The sequence below is a fragment of the Ranitomeya variabilis genome, chromosome 8 (genome assembly GCF_051348905.1).
Source record: "Ranitomeya variabilis isolate aRanVar5 chromosome 8, aRanVar5.hap1, whole genome shotgun sequence".
Classification (NCBI taxonomy): Eukaryota; Metazoa; Chordata; class Amphibia; order Anura; family Dendrobatidae; genus Ranitomeya; species Ranitomeya variabilis.
In genome coordinates, this window is record NC_135239.1 from 33,457,952 (window position 1) to 33,474,428 (window position 16,477).

At 41.0% G+C, this 16,477-nt stretch overlaps 1 protein-coding gene across 1 annotated transcript in view; it reads right to left on the reverse strand.

Moving 5' to 3' along the window:
• The window catches only part of FAF1 (Fas associated factor 1), a 188,509-nt gene that overhangs the window by 21,208 nt on the left and 150,824 nt on the right, over positions 1-16,477 (reverse strand). The window contains exons 16-17 of the mRNA XM_077277215.1: positions 6,994-7,074; positions 6,828-6,905 (exon numbers count right to left, since the gene is read on the reverse strand). Coding sequence (XP_077133330.1) covers positions 6,828-6,905; positions 6,994-7,074 — 159 coding nt within the window. The remainder of the gene's footprint in view (positions 1-6,827; positions 6,906-6,993; positions 7,075-16,477) is intronic.

The window sequence follows — 16,477 nt, forward strand, 5'->3', positions numbered from 1 at the left end:
TTCACAATAGAAACTGATAAACTCATCTACTCACCAGGGCAAAAGGCATAAACTCATCTACTACCCTAGACCACGAGGGCAAACGGCATAAATTCTTCTACCACCCTAGACCATCAGGACACATGGCATAAACTCATCTACTACCCTAGACCACCAAGGCAAGTGGCATAAACTCATATACTACAATAGACCACCCGGACAAATGGCATAAACTCATATACTACAATAGACCACCCGGACAAATGGCATAAACTCATATACTACAATAGACCACCCGGACAAATGGCATAAACTAATCTACCACCCTAAACCACAGGGGCAAATGGCATAAAATCATTTACTACCCTAGACCACCAGGTAAACTGGTATTAACTTGTCCAGTAATCAAAACCACCAGTAAAACTGACAAAGACTCATCCACTACCCTAGATGACCAGGTAAGCTTGCATTAACTTAACGACTGCCCTAGACCACCAGAGAATTTGGCATAACTAATCCACTACCCTAAACTACGAGGCAAGCTGCCATAAACTAATCCACTATCCACCCCAAACTCTTCTACTACCCAGGAACAACACCCATATGAACTGGTATTAACTCATCCGGTACTCAAATCCATCAGGTAGGCTGCCATTAACTCATTCATCATCCAAGCCCACTAAGTAAATCTGCATACATTTTTCCATAATCTTAGACCACCAGAGAAATGGGCATTAATTCATCCACTGCACAAACCACCAGGTAAGCCGCCATAAACTCACCCACCACTCTAGATCACCCGGAACTCTGAAGCTTTTCCAACATTCCAAATTAGTTTGACTTTTAAGTCATTTTCTGTTGTTGAGACTTGTAAGAGTAATTATACTTATATTTTCCCATAGGGGAAGTCATCCGAGTGTCACTGTCTTTAGTGAAACTTCTATAGAAAAGGCTACACAGTGTTTAGGCTTATTAGTTCTTGATCAATCCCATTCCAGTCCTTACCTCTGCCGCTTAATCACAGTTACGATAAAGAGCTCAGCTAAACATAATCCAACCAAGTGATCAATTAATGGCAGATAAACAAGAGCAGCGCGGGCAGGTAACCCTGTATTATAGCTTTGTTTCCCCCTTTAACTGCCATTTCAAAAGATTTAGGGACAGGTGTCAAAAGATCCCGAGACAATGTTGTCACTGTCATCGGAGTGCCAGGTGACAAATCTGTTTATTTCCCACCACTTAATGACAGCGTGCAGTGCAGCTAATTAAAAGAAATCCTCCTTTTTACAAATCCCAATTAGATCAGATCGCCCTGCCTGAGAGGACACCTGATTCAATTGTCAGGACGTAAAGGTTAACGAGGCTTCAGAGTAGAAGTGTAATTACTTAACAAGCCCGCTTCACCAGGGTCATTCTCCTTTCTTTATTTTTTTGAAGATGAATGGGTGACAAACCAATCATATAAAGAGTTAAATCTGATCCTCCTATAAGTGGTATTACATCTCCTCCATGTAACACCTCTCATGTTTTCCGGGCTCGTTTGTCAACAAAGAAACAAGTGTTGTCTTGTTCCTCGGAAGTTAATCACTTTTATCGCTTCTCTAATGAGAGACAACTGCCCCTTACTTCTAGGAGATGGCGGACTTCACCCAGGACATTGGTTTTCTTACTTCTACACAAGTCTTCTGTTTTCATGTTCCTACAGTCGGTATTGTCCCCTGGAAGAATTGGGCCCCCTCCACGTTACACCTCCAGGCAACAGGCATTAATATGGCGTTAGTCCTTCCACAGATAGAACATCTCCCGTTCTTCTTAGAAGGATTTCTACAAGATTTTGGAGGCGTCTTTGGGAATTTTTGCCCCTTCATCTAGAATTCCATTTGTGAGGTCAGAACCTGATGTTGGGGAGAGTCCGGGCTCACAATCTAAGTTCTGGCTCAGTGTTCTCCAACTCCATTAATCAAGAGCCACCAACAGGACAGGTTTCCAAGATTTCCTTAGTATTTCACAGGTGATGGACATATGTTCTGTGCCGATGCTGCAATTATCACCAGGGGAACACTAAGGAAATCCTGAAAGCGTTACCTGTTGGTGGCTCTTGAGGACTGGAGTTCGGGAACTGTTCCAGCTCACCCCAATTGTGTGGGATGCGGCTGAGGTCTTGGCTCTTTGTGGCCGGTCATGTCCTTCCCACTGAACTCCCCCCAATCATATCTTTATGGACCTTGAGTACTGAGCAAAGTCATGGGGAACAGAAAAGAGCCTTTCCCAAACTGTTCTCGAGAGATTGGAAGCTACAAATGTCCACAAGGTCGTCTATGCTAAAGGAATAAAGTTTCTTTTCACTGCTCCCCACCCTCTTTAAAAGGAATTTGTCACCACGATTTTGCAACAACATCTAAGGGCAGCACGATATAGAAACAGAGACCCAGATTCTAGTGATGTGTCACTTACTTAACTGATTGATGATGAAATTTAAATCAACAACGGCTTTATTTGCTGCAGATCTACCAATCCTTTTCAGCATTGATTGGTTATTTTCTGTGTACACTGCGCATAGGCAGAAAGCAGACAATCAGTGGTGAGGGCGTGTTTAGACTCAACAGCAGGCAAGTAGTCCTCTAGTGATAATTTCCAGATGATAAAACAATGATTTTATAAAAACGACACTAAACATCAAGGTATCTGTCCCTACATCATGCTGCTGTCAGATGGAGTAGCAAAAACCTAATGACCTGGTTAAGAACAAGACCACAGCATTACCCCTCCTTCATCACTTTGTGGCTGAGTTGCTGCGCTTCCTTCCACTTCTCAATAATATCACTCACAGGTGATGGGGGAAGGTTTAGGATATCATTTTAACCCATTTCCGCCTTTTTTCAGCCTCCTCTGCAATTTTGGTCCCTTCGCTTCCTGTAGATGGGCAGCAGCATGTCCCATGTGACCGGGAGCAGACATCTTCTGCAAACTCCTCACATCCTGTCTTTTTCCCCTGACCTACAGAGAAAATAGTCCCTGCTTCCTACACCTACTTCACCTCCAGTAGTATCATCATATAGTATCATATAGATATATACACCAATATGTGCTATGTATGTATGTATGTATATTTCTATTCCAGACCTCTTCCTTTCACTGTTGTGATCCTCATTTTGAGCCTGTTCACTATAGGACAAGACACGTGGCGTCCAGACTTCGGTGGTCAACGTGTGTTTTAAGATTGTGACAATGGAGATTTTGCACCGGGACCCTTCGATGTGACCGCTGAGCGCTGGGGGCGGCCAAAAGTCCTGTTGTAGAGTGAAGAGGTGGAGCTGTGGTGTGCGCGAGGGTGGCAGGAGGAGGACCTGATGGTTTATAGTGAGCCACAGAACATCCAGAAAGTCAAGCGTTGGGGAGATTATTGGTGTTTTTTTAATTATCCATTTGCCGGTCTTGTACCAGTTCCAACTTATATACAAACCAAACTACAGAACCGGTCTCGCTCATAACCCGAGGACTGCCGGGACAATATACTTAGCACCTCGCTCACTGGACTGCCCTATGCTATTTATACGCACTTTAGCTTTTCATTTACATTCATTTTGTTTCTGTCCTGGGTTTTTGAACATGCTCCTATTTTGCATGAAAACCAACTTATACTCAGTTCATTTTTCTTTCGGTTAAAATACAATAAAAATATAAAATCCATATAGCGAGATCTGATTAACGAGCATGTAACGCAGACTGCAACCTTGCGAGGTGGAGAGAGAATATCAGAACTATGCCGCTGAGCGTTCTCCTGATTTTTACATTTCAGGTTTAATCTATAATCCGCGCTCCTTTCACTTGCCGCTTCCATTGTTATTAAAGCACCTGTTTCTTTCTGTTGTTTTGACATTTTCCTGCCGGCTGCAATAACAGATGCCATTTTATTTACTGCACCCGCTCAATTATTTCGCAGAAGGATAAACAGTAGCTCATTAGAGTCCCCTGCCTTTGTGCAAAGAATTCCTATTTCCCCAATGTAACCAGTTCCCCCATGTCGGCGTCACAGGACGGAGACTCACAATGACTATACCTAGGCAATGGACCAACTTAGAGGCAAAAAGAAAATAATAAAAATAAAAAACAATTAGATGATATAACGGCAGCATCTGAACAACCGACTCGGGGGCTCGAAATAAAAGCGAGGAGGCGGCGTCTAGTGAATAGATCAATAGCCACATTACAAATATATGCGCTGAACAAAAAACCCCTCTATGTAAGCAAACACGGCCCGACAACAATAGATTATGTGTAATCCCTGAACTTCAACTGCGGCATTCTCTAATAAACAGCATTGTTAAAAAATGGCTTTTGTTTTGCAAAGCAAATATCTATTATTTCCATTGCTGCACACTGTATTAGAAAGAACAGAGCGCTGGCCGCAGTCCGAAAAAAGAAAAAGCAACCCAGACCGGGGGCTCATTTTTTTGCAGGAAAATATAGTTTCCAAACAGCCATTGTGCACCGGCTTCGAGAATGAAAGGTAGGGTAACAGAATGAATGGCCGGGGAAAGAATACCTGTTTGTTTTACTAGGAACTATTGCTTTAGATGCACAGAGTCACAAAGGAGGAAAATACATGTACACAATGGGAGAGCGAGCATCCGAGCCGCACCGGGATCGGATCGTGTCTGGCGCTGGAGGTTTTTTATTAAAACTCATTTAGGTTTCCAATTGATAAAAACTATGAAACACAAAAAAGGTTTTGTTTGGTTTCTTTGAAAGATGTAGCAGAGCTAAGTTTGATGTAGCAGAAGAGCGTATCATGGAACGATACATGGAACCATGCTACAATCAGTGATCGGCTGCTATAGTCACATGCCAGGTCAGAGAATGGGGCAATACGCGGAACTCTCTGCCTCTGCCCACTCGAGCACCAAGGAGAAAGTCGCTATGTTGGGCTTATCACACCCTTAAAGGAAGGTTCAGAAGTGCAAAATGAATGATACCATGAGTGGTGATGTAAAAGGTGCCGAAGGTGCTACGATCAGTGATCGGCTGCTATAGTCACATGCCAGGTGAGCGAGTGGGGCAATGCGTGGTACTTTCTGCCTGTGCCCACTCAAGCACCAAGGAGAGAGTCGCTGTGTAGGGCTGATCAGCCCCTTAAAGGACAGTTCACAAGTGCAAAATGAATGATACCATGAGTGGTGATGTAAAAGGTGCGGACAGTGCTACGATCAGTGATTGGCTGCTATAGTCACATGCCAGGTGAATCATTGTCATTTAGCCATTTTATGTAATTTTCTGCTTTGCATCAATTTTTTTTTAAATTAATTCCTGTTCAAATCCGGGGGGTTTTGACAAATTACTACATACAATCCCCCAGGATGAGGCTACTATGCTGGCAACTTAGGGCCTAAAAGTCCCCCAGGGTTTTCCAGTATAGCCGGCTAGGTTAACACATGCTTGTAAGTCTTAAAGATGTTTCACTAAGTGTCCAGTTTGTGTGCTCTTCTTATTTCCGCTGCTCCCTTAAATATTCAGGGTTTTTTTTCTTTAAATCCACCATACAGTTTCAGAGATATTGTCCTTAATACATGGTACTAAATTTTATGGTCGATCCCCAGAGGCGTGGCTCACAGAATAATAATTCAGAGCAGGCTAAAGACACACCCCTGAGGATCCTGAAAGCTATGCCACCTTGTAAAGACCATAAAAATGAGCATATTAGGCACACAAAATTAAAACGCTCATAACTCTGGATTAAAAAAAAAAAAAAGAAGAAATGATACACTTGAGAACTAAACTAAACCCGAATCTGCAATGTTTTCATTCCTATTTCTATATACCAAAAGTATTGCACAACATAGTGTAAATCATGGTATATTATAAAGCCTAGCCTGTCGCTGGGCTTCACAGTAGTACCAAGATGGCAGCCGTGGGGGCCTTCAACAGACCTTGGGACTGCCATGGTAATACACTGGTACCCCCCAATTTCAGAGATTGATATCGACATCTAAATAGTTAAAAACTCGGAAACAGATTAAGCTCCTCTCTCAGCTATTTGAGACACATTCTGGCTGTATAACACATATCTGCTGTGTGCTCACCTATGTCCCCTGCACACTTACTACAATAAACGGTTAAAGGGCTTGTCCAGGCTTGGGATTCAAGTCTGCAGTCTTGGCAATCCTCACAGCGCACAGTGTGCGCGCTGTCAAGATTGTCCGGTGTCAGCGCCGGAGTCATGTGACCACAAATATGTGATTTCCATACATGCGGACACATGCCTACTAGACATGCAAGGCCTCACTCAATACAAGTGAATTGAGTGAGGCTGGGTACGTCTAGTCAGAATGTGGCCGGAAGTATGGAAATTGCCTACTTGCGGTCACATCACCGCCTGTTTCCGGCGTCAGAGAATCCTGACAGTAGGCACACTGCGCGCTGTGACGATCTACAAGTCTCCAGTCACTGAGTAACTGCAGATTTGAACCCCAAGTCTAGACAGTCCCTTTAATGAACTGTATCTGGTATTGCTGCTCATCAACATAATAGCGCAAAGCTGTAATACCAGACACGGCCTATGGACAAAGGTAGTGCTGTCGCAGGCACAGAAAGTAAACCCATTTTGTCAACTGCATACAGCCACCTTATTACAGTCATGGTGAAGAATTTATTGGCCAGTTTCAGTGCTTGCCCAGAAAAAATATAGAAATTGTTGCCTCCTTCCTAAAACAGCGCCACATCTATCCATAGGTGGCATGTGGTATTGCATCTCAGCATATTTCCCTAGCGCACAGCTCCAATACCAGACACACACCATGACCAGGCGTGGCACACTTTTTCAGTAACTTCCTTAAAGAACAGCATGTTACCTCTCTTTCCTGCTCCTGTTCTTTCTTTATCTGTTCCAGCCGGGACTGTTCAGCCATTTCTCTCTCCTGGGCTTCCCTCTGTGACAGGAAGAAGAAATATCAGTTTATCCTAAACATCTATGATCCCAAAGTGAACGCTGCCCATACGTGGATGTGGGGCACCCACCTTGGCTCGGTCCGCTTCTAGGGACAGACGATACGCTTCATCTTGCTCCCGTTTTACATTTTCTCTAGCTTCTCGCTCATCCTGGGAGGAAAAAACAATATAAAGTGAAGACGACAACCTGCAGACGTCAACATCCGGCTATACAACCGACGGGATATAAGGCAGTCTAAGAAAAGGAAATAAGGCGCAGTTCTGAAGACCGGTGTGAACTGCATTCATTCGATGAGATCATCCCTTTAAAGCAACACCGCTTTCCTTCAAAACAGCGCTTGATATCACCTGAGTTTTTGGACCCCAAACAGCTGACATCAACCCCAAGCACCATTACCCCGATTGCCAATGCACCAGGTCATTGGGAAGAGCAAAGGCGAAGCGCCAGAATTTTAGTATCTGATGTGATCTGCGACTTCTGGGGAGGCTGCAGGCTTGTATTCTTAGGCTGGGAAGGGCCCAACAACACGAGACCTTCCCAGCCTGATAATATCAGCTCTCAGCTGTCTGCCACACTACATCGTTTTTTCATTTTATTGTTTCACTTATAAAGAGGTGTCCAAGAAGTTTCACAGGGTGCAAATTTCTAATATGTTGGGGGGTTGTTGAATTATAGGTCTGACTATATGTCTGTCGATATATGTCTGTCTACTTATATCTATTATACATCCATATAGCATTCATTGCTGTCCAAAAACAGAAGCAAAAACGCATTGAAAACGTGGCAAAAACGTGCGTTTTTGCAGCTGTGTTTTTTTCTTCCAAGAGATGCCAAAATGGTGCAGAAATTTCTGCATCCAAAAACTTAACGTGTACACATATCCTACCACAAAATGTAAGCCGCAGTGGAGTCTCCACACTGGACCCAGGGATGGTGAGTAAAGCAATTTTTTTTTATTCTTATTTTTAAACAAACCAGTCGAGATCAGGATTTACCCCTTGAGAAAGGCATCTGCCGAAACGTGCGTCGGGGGGGGGGACAGACGCTCGGTGCACACATTCTTCTGACTTAACCATTGGTATGTATACCCTTTCGGTGTTGGTAATTTGGCTGGCATTGTAGCTAACTATGGATATTTACTATTCTGATGTACATTATATATAAATGCTACCATGACCTAGTTTACACGATACATTTGTGTGCACCTTGCGCTGTCCGTGTGTACGTGCTGCGGATGGCACGGGTGGATTTCCCATGTTTGCTACTTTTATACCTGTTATCTCAATAAAGTTTTTTGTATATTTCTATATTTTTGGACTTATGACTGCGTTCTTCTGTAGATTTTTATCTTAATGAGTGTGCAGTTTGTCTGTTATGGTCCGTCCCAGTCTTATCAATACTGAACTATTAATCCACCATTTGGATTGTTGATACGATACTATTGACTGGTATGTTTTCCATTAAGTGTCTTTTATAACCAAAGGTTTGCAATTTTCCTTGTTTTATTAAGCCATTTCGTTTGCATTCAATGTTTACTACTGAACTTCCAATTGAGAAAAATGATGACGCATGTCCGATTATTGTTCTGCCCAATGAAACTAACTTCCATTGCTCAGTGCTTATTTTCAATGCACAATATGTGTAAAAAAAAACAAAAAAAAAAAACCTCTCCCTTTATGCAGAATAAAATTTAATGTTATTTTTATATATTTATTTTACATACTTAATTTCTGCTTTATTTTCTTTAAACAAAGGTAAAGGTAAGTTGTCACTGCCAGCCCCAGATTACTCCTTGCTGGGAGTTGACAGTAACAAAGGTCCTGTGGTTTTCTTCCATTTAATTAAACGTGGAATCTGTGGCTTTCCCCGCACGGCAGCGGAACTGCTACATGACTCTCGCTGCGGGGCCCGGCTCCAAACCCTCGGAATTAATCTGGGAAGGGGGGAGTGCGTAATGACTAAAACAGAGTGAGAGATTATATACACTGTATACTTCTCCGATGGGTCTCAGAAACGTTCAACAGTTCGAGATCAGGTTTAATGAGATCATGTGAATATATTGTGAATGCGACCTACAGAGATGGCTGCTGTTAGGTAAAAATAGGGGAACGACATGTAGAGACTGAGAAAAAAAAGCTGGAAAATAATGAGCAATAATAGCTGCATTTTTAGATAAAAGTAATTTCGCACCTCACACATTGCACATGTAACAATTCAGCGCCAGAGCCGATTATATTCAATATATATATTGAGTTGTATTGAGTTGAGTTTAAGTTGTAAAGCGCTGCGGAATATGTTGGCGCTATATAAATAAAAATTATTATTATTATTATTATTATATATTAAAATAAAGTTAAAAAAAGTTTTCACATCATAGCTGCACGAAAACCTGAGTTATTTTATTTAGTACTTTTATAAATACGGTAATTGGTTTGAGTTTCTTTATATGTAATTTCTAATATCATTAAATATATAATTTTTTAAATATAAATAAATATATATATATATATATATATATATATATATATATATATATATATATATATACACACACACTTTTTACTTTATTTAAATCTTTCAACTATTTCATTTTTTTTTTTTTCTAAACAATTTACAATCAAATAGGAAAGTAAAAATTAGGATATAGGTTTTTTTAATATTTCGTTATGATCAACTAAATAAATGGCAGGAATATTTGCATTGCTTAAATTTTAGCTGATAGTTTGTTTTGTACTTGCCACAAATTACCCAACAAAAGCCGACCGGCCATGAACTGATTAAAGGGAACCTGTCCGCTCCGAAATGACCGTACAAACTAAGCACAGGCGCTTTGTGCACCCTTTGGCATGGCTGTAGCAGTTCAGTACACTCATCAACCTGCAATGGTGATTGAAATTTTAAGAGCCTTTCAGAACTTTCTATGTTTCTGCAAAAATTCCACCTAAAAGTAGATAAAGTAAAAAAAAAAAAAAAAAAAAAAAAAAGACATTTTTTTTTTTTTTTTTGAAAGAAGGAGAGAACAAAAAAACGAAAAAGTAAAAATGAAAAATCACCTGGAAAGAATAAGATAAGGCTGGCAATGGAACGGTCTTTGGGAAGAGGCCATGAATATACAGTAATTTGCCACCATAGATTTGTACTTATCAGAAGATACACTGTTTCTGTCTATTGTTTCTATGTATCTTCTAAATGCCATAATGGTTTATGACTCCTGGCCAAGAATCAGGATTATTCAATGCATTAATAGCCGATCATGTCCTCAGCATTGGCTTTAATACACTCTGTGATTATCGCCGACCACTTGAGAATTCGTTGGATGATCAGCGCTGCTCACTTTCATCACACCTTGATATCAACAGTATAAATTGTCAAAACACAGATTTCTATTACACATCTCTGGTGAATTTACGCTGCGGATTTTCTCTGCAGCAAGAGAATGAGATTTCAGGAAATCCCCTTTACAAATCTGCGTCTTTAATACACAGAGGATTTTCTGCAAGCAAATCAGCAGCTGAAAAACTGTCTTGTACATTCCCTGGGAGACCTTGTCCTATAGATAATCTATGGTCACCTTAGCAAGTCGATGTGAATCTTTACAAATATGTCAAAGACTACAATTTAAAGCAGGTCAAAAGCAGACAGATTTTACTCGTAATTTATTCCCGCTGCTCCCCTGAATATTTTTTTTTTTTTAAATCCGCCATACGGTTCCAGAGGTATGGACCTTTACCATTAGTGCAAATTTTTACGGTCTTTATCAAAAGGGCATGGCTCAAATATTCCTCTGGGGCGTGTCTTTAGGCTATTACTCTGTGAGCCACTCCCCTTTGATAAAATATCATAAAAATTAGCCCTAAATAAAAAAGGTCCACATCTCAGAAATCGTATTAAAAAATGTTAAAAATAAAACACTCAGCGGAGCAGCGGGAATAAAATAAGAGCAAAAACTGCCCACTTTGGATTTGGTGACAGGTGTTTTTTAAATTAACACGAGTTACTTTATACATATTTAGATCTGTATTAATAATCAGACAGCATTCCAGGGTATTAAATGAAAAACAAAGTGGTTTTTCTTCTTCCATATGTTCCTCTATATTTCAACCTAAGCTTATGGGACCGTCCAAAATTCATGACCATTTCCCTCTAAGATATATTCTAAAAGGACGCGCTCTGGAATATTCTAAAAGGACGCGCTCTGGAATATTCTAAAAGGACGCGCTCTGGAATATTCTAAAAGGACGCGCTCTGGAATATTCTAAAATTATTCTGCATATGGTATTGTATACTAATTATTTCCTATTTAAAGCATCAGGCTGGCAATGCGGACACTACCCCTGACGAAGCCACCAGTGGGTGGCGATACGCATTGGGCACCCGCATAGCTCGCACCACAGCTTGTAAGGTCTCATTTTCACATGGCTTTGCTCTTGGCTAGTCATGGAAGGGTCATGATCTAAAGGTACCTTCACACGAAGCGACGCTGCAGCGATAGCGACAACGATGCCGATCGCTGCAGCGTCGCTGTTTGGTCGCTGGAGAGCTGTCACACACCGCTCTCCAGCGACCAACGATGCCGAGGTCCCCGGGTAACCAGGGTAAACATCGGGTTGCTAAGCACAGGGCCGCGCTTAGTAACCCGATGATTACCCTGGTTACCAGCGTAAAATGTAAAAAAAACAAACAGTACATACTTACATGCGTCCCCCGGCGTCCGCTTCCTGCACTGTGTGAGCGCTGGCAGTAGCAGGGCACAGCGGTGACGTCACCGCTGTGCTGTGCTTTCACTTTCACTTTGCGGCGCTCAGTCAGTGTGGGAAGCGGACGCCGGGGGACGCATGTAAGTATGTACTGTTTGTTTTTTTTACATTTTACGCTGGTAACCAGGGTAAACATCGGGTTACTAAGCGCGGCCCTGCTCTTAGTAACACGATGTTTACCCTGGTTACCAGTGTAAAACATCGCTGGTATCGTTGCTTTTGCTGTCAAACACAACGATACACGGCGATCGGACGACCAAATAAAGTTCTGAACTTTATTCAGCGACATCACAGCAGGATCCTGATCGCTGCTGCGTGTCAAACTAAACGATATCGCTAGCGAGGACGCTGCAATGTCACGGATCGCTAGCGATATCGTTACAAAGTCGTTTCGTGTGAAGGTACCTTTAGCCTTATTTGGGGCTGTTTTGTATACAGGGTTGTCTAGTACCCTTTTTAAATGGTTTTAGATGTTTGTGCTTTGCCTCTTGTTTGTATATTTTTTTTTTAAATAAAGCTATGTTCAATTTTGCTATATTCCATTGTGTGGTGATCCCCGTTTTTTAAGACCTACTCTGCCTCTTTGCACTTTAATGTGGAATATTCTAAAAGGACGCGCATTGGAATATTCTAAAAGGACGTGCTCTGGAATATTCTAACTTACAACTTACCCAGTTTGACTTAATATTTTCATTCTGATGCGACTATAAGAATATTCTATTCTATACAGTGGAACCTTCCTTTTATATCAATTTGTAGGCTTAATATCCCTTGGGATGGTTAATTGGGCAATATATGAGAGGCCTACAAAAACTGAACAAATGTTTATTTCCACGATGCAGGAAAGCCAGGTGATGAGCACTACGGAAGCTGTTTAAACAGGGACAAACTAACTTTTTTTTTTACAATTGCACTTTGTACCCTTATTACAGCATTTTGTTCTACAAAACAAACAATATGTGCAGAAATTCTTACAAACTGATGCAGCATTTTATAGCTATTTTATTTGCGAATACGACTCTTAACTCACCATTATTTTTGCACTGCAATATACAATGAAGAAGTTGTGCACGTGTAAAGAAGAATATTATGTGCATACAAGTAATAAGTCTTCCCGCGGCAGCGCTGACCGGAGCTGATCCCCATCATTCAGTGCTCGGCGCAATACAATTTATTTCTTACAAATGGCACAGTTAGCAGAATACTAGTAATAAAAGTAATATCTTCCCTCATCCGCCTCCTCTTATCCGCAGATCACGGAGCGCTTTACACAGTAATGAATACATCTTCTCAGTTATTACGGCTCCACATTCTGTTTACCTCTGCTGGATGAAAGGCTTTGCAGGTTCCCTGGGATTTGATTCGGTGACCTTCTGGCTGTTAAGATGTTATGGGAACCTCACCCACCTGTCTGGCATTTAGTGTAAAATGCAATAACTACTTTCTGCTTACAGTAAAGGAAAGACGAGGGGAGAAATCGATGTACTGTCAGTGCGCCGGGCCACAGCATTTATTGTGAGCAAGTGCTGGGAAACCTTCGATATGGGTTTCTCCGCTACCCCATGTGCGCTCTTTTTGTTACCCCTTACAGATATTTCTAGATCTGCTATCTTCTCCCACATACTTAACGATAATTGGAAGCAGCTTGTGTGTGCACGACGCTCTACAAGTTCTGCTAAAAATCACTTATGGTCTGTAAAATATAAGAAAGCAGAACTATGATGCAGCATTTGGCACTGCTGCCTCCTTCCTAGGATAGGGATGTGGAGGCCTAAATCTTCATGCAATCGGCTGAATGTGTTCTGCCGAGAGCTACATTACCTTCACTGTGCACCAGGAGCACGCCATACATTTCATGGTGGCTATGCCTTTAATTCAGCATGATCCCTATCATTTAAACGGAAAAGATCCGCAGCACCAGAGGAAGCTACTGCGAAACATAAGGAACCAAGTCAGAAAAGCAACAAAGCAACACTTGATGGAGTCCGGTGATCAGGCACTCTATTTTATTTCGATGTCAGAAGTCAGAAAACTGCATCAAAAAGCCTCCGAAAATCTCCTTACACTTTTAAAAGGACCCCAGAATTATTTTTTTCCTTTCCCTTGTTCCAAGACCCATAACTCTTGGAGGTCTTATGTATTGTGGGTGAGACGTAGTTTTGATTGACACTATTTTGCCATATAATGTACCCAAAAACAAGAAGAAAAAAAAAAACTTCCAAAAGAGGAACAATGGTGAAAAAACGGAATTACGGTACACGATTAATTATTTTGGGCTTTGTTTTTATGGCGATCAGTAAGCAGTAAAAATCACTCGGTAAAGGTATGTGCACACGTTCAGGATTTTTCACGTTTTTTTTTATATAAAAACACGATAAAAATGCATAAAAAACGCATACATATGCATCCTATCATTTAGAATGCATTTCGCAAATTTTGTGCACATGATGCGTTTTTTTCCGAAAAAAAACAAACAAAAAAACACATTGCGGTACAAAAAAGCAGCATGTTCATTAATTTTGCTAATTTTTCGCGTTTTTCCCGCTATTTAATGCTTTGGGAAAGCTCTGGAAAAAAAACGCGTAAAAAAACGCATAAAAAATGCGAAAAAAAAAAAAACGCATGCGGATTTCTGGCAGAAATTTCTGCAAGAAATCCTGAACGTGTGCACATACCCTAATACAGTTTTCCGGGTCAGTACACTTACCACGATACCAAAATTATATGCTTTTTTAATATTTATATTTTAGTGGTTAAAAAAAATAAATTTCAGAACTGTGTCTCCATATGTCTCAGTCTCATTTGTCCACAAGACGCTTTTACAGAAGGATTTTGTCAAACTCCATTCTAGCTTTTTTGTCTGTGTCAGCAGTGGGGTCCTCGGGGTCTCCCGCCATAGCGTTTCACTTCATCCAAATGTCGATGGATAGATTGCGCTGACGCTGATGCACCCGGAGCCTGCAGGACAGCTTGAATTTCTTTTTAACTTGATTGGGGCTGCTTATCCACCATCTGGACAATCCCGCGTTGCAACCTTTCATCAGTTTTTCTCTGCCATCCAAGTCCAGGGAGATGAGCTACAGTGCTATAGGTTGTAAACTTCTTGATTATGTTGTACACCCGTAGACAAATGAACATCAAGATCTCTGGAGGTGGAATGTAACCTTGAGATTGCGGATATTTTTCAACAATTTTGGTTCTCAAGTCCTCAGACAGTTCTCTTCCCCTCTTTCTGTTCTCCATGCTTAGTGTGGCACACACACAGACACACAATGCAAAGATTGAGCCAACTTCTCCTACTTTTAATTTGATTTCAGGTGTGATTTTCATATTGTCCACACCTGTTACTTGCCACAGGTGAGCTTTTACGAGTATCACATGCTTCAACAAAGTTGTTTACCCACAAATTTTGGAAAGGTGATAATTTTGTATAGCCCATTTTGAGGGCTTTGTGTGAAATTATATCCAATTTGTCTTTTTTCAGTTTGTGTTGCTTCAATACACACAAGGGAAACAAACATGTGTAACTTAAATAATTTTCTGGGAGAAAGGTTTCATTTTCTGTAACAATTTCAAGCCTGCCAAAACTTTTGGCCATAACTGTATATTTCCTTTAAAAGGATTATGCACCATCCCCCTCCACCCAAAAAATGATTCCCTATCCGTAGGATAAAGGTTAACTTGCAAAAAAGTTATTAGTAATCTGAATTTATCCCATTATGTTGGAGCACTTTTACAATCAATCGTGTCACGAGTCCTCACTATCCTTCGAAGATAAATATATTGATATAAAGATATATATTTATCTATTCTATTCTTTAATTTGTTAACGTCATAAAACAAAAAAAACTGTAACCTTTCAATCTATCCCTTGGCAAGTGCGTTCTCAAAAACAGCGAGCGCGCAGATGCTGCCGTATTACGGGAGAGGTTACAGAGATGGAGAGAAGCAGATACAAATGTCAGCCGGCAAATCACATTCTCTCCTAAGCTTCTACCTAATGCCATCAATCTGCAGAAGCGGCTGGGTCTTCTTCAGGCTTTACCTGTCTTAGGCTCACCGTTTATCAAGAGGAATAATAACCAGGAGGAGGATAGTCTCCCATTTTCTCATCTGCCCGGTTCTCCGGTTTCATTCCGATCCCTTTTTATTTCCTCACCTTGTACAGCTGTGATAGAAATTAGACAGATCTGCTCTCTGGCACCGAATGTTGTTTGGCATGGGATAAACAAAAAAGGCCACCTATTACTTTAACACAACAAAGATGAACTTTCCGGCTAATGAATTTTTAATGTGCTGTTAGTTATCTACATAAGTCCTGGAATAGAGAAGACACCGACGAAATCTGGGGAGAAAATGGAGTAGAATCTCAGGAAATTAAACTAAGGAAGCAAAGGCTTGATAGTTACGGTAAATAGTCTCGTGCGACGTCTGATTAAAGCGTTTGGGATTCTATAGAATTTTTATCACAACTATTCTCATGTGATAGAAAGATTCTAAAAAAGCAAAAAATGTGAAGACTATAAAATAAATTACCAATTTGGCCAGCGGCTTTTCTGGTAGTCTGACTGTTGGGCCAGGACTTCGCGAACCTGTCGGTATCTTGAGCACCTTCTTATTAGTACGTCCAGCGCAAAGTCATGCAGGACCACAACAATGGCGCCACACCGGGCTTTCTAATCAGACGAGGCGCCGGTGATTCCAGCAGGTAAGAGGAGGTTTTCATTGGCGGCAATGGAATAAAGACAGTCATAAAATTGACTTAATATTAGAATTTAGCAAAAAGATTTGCAGG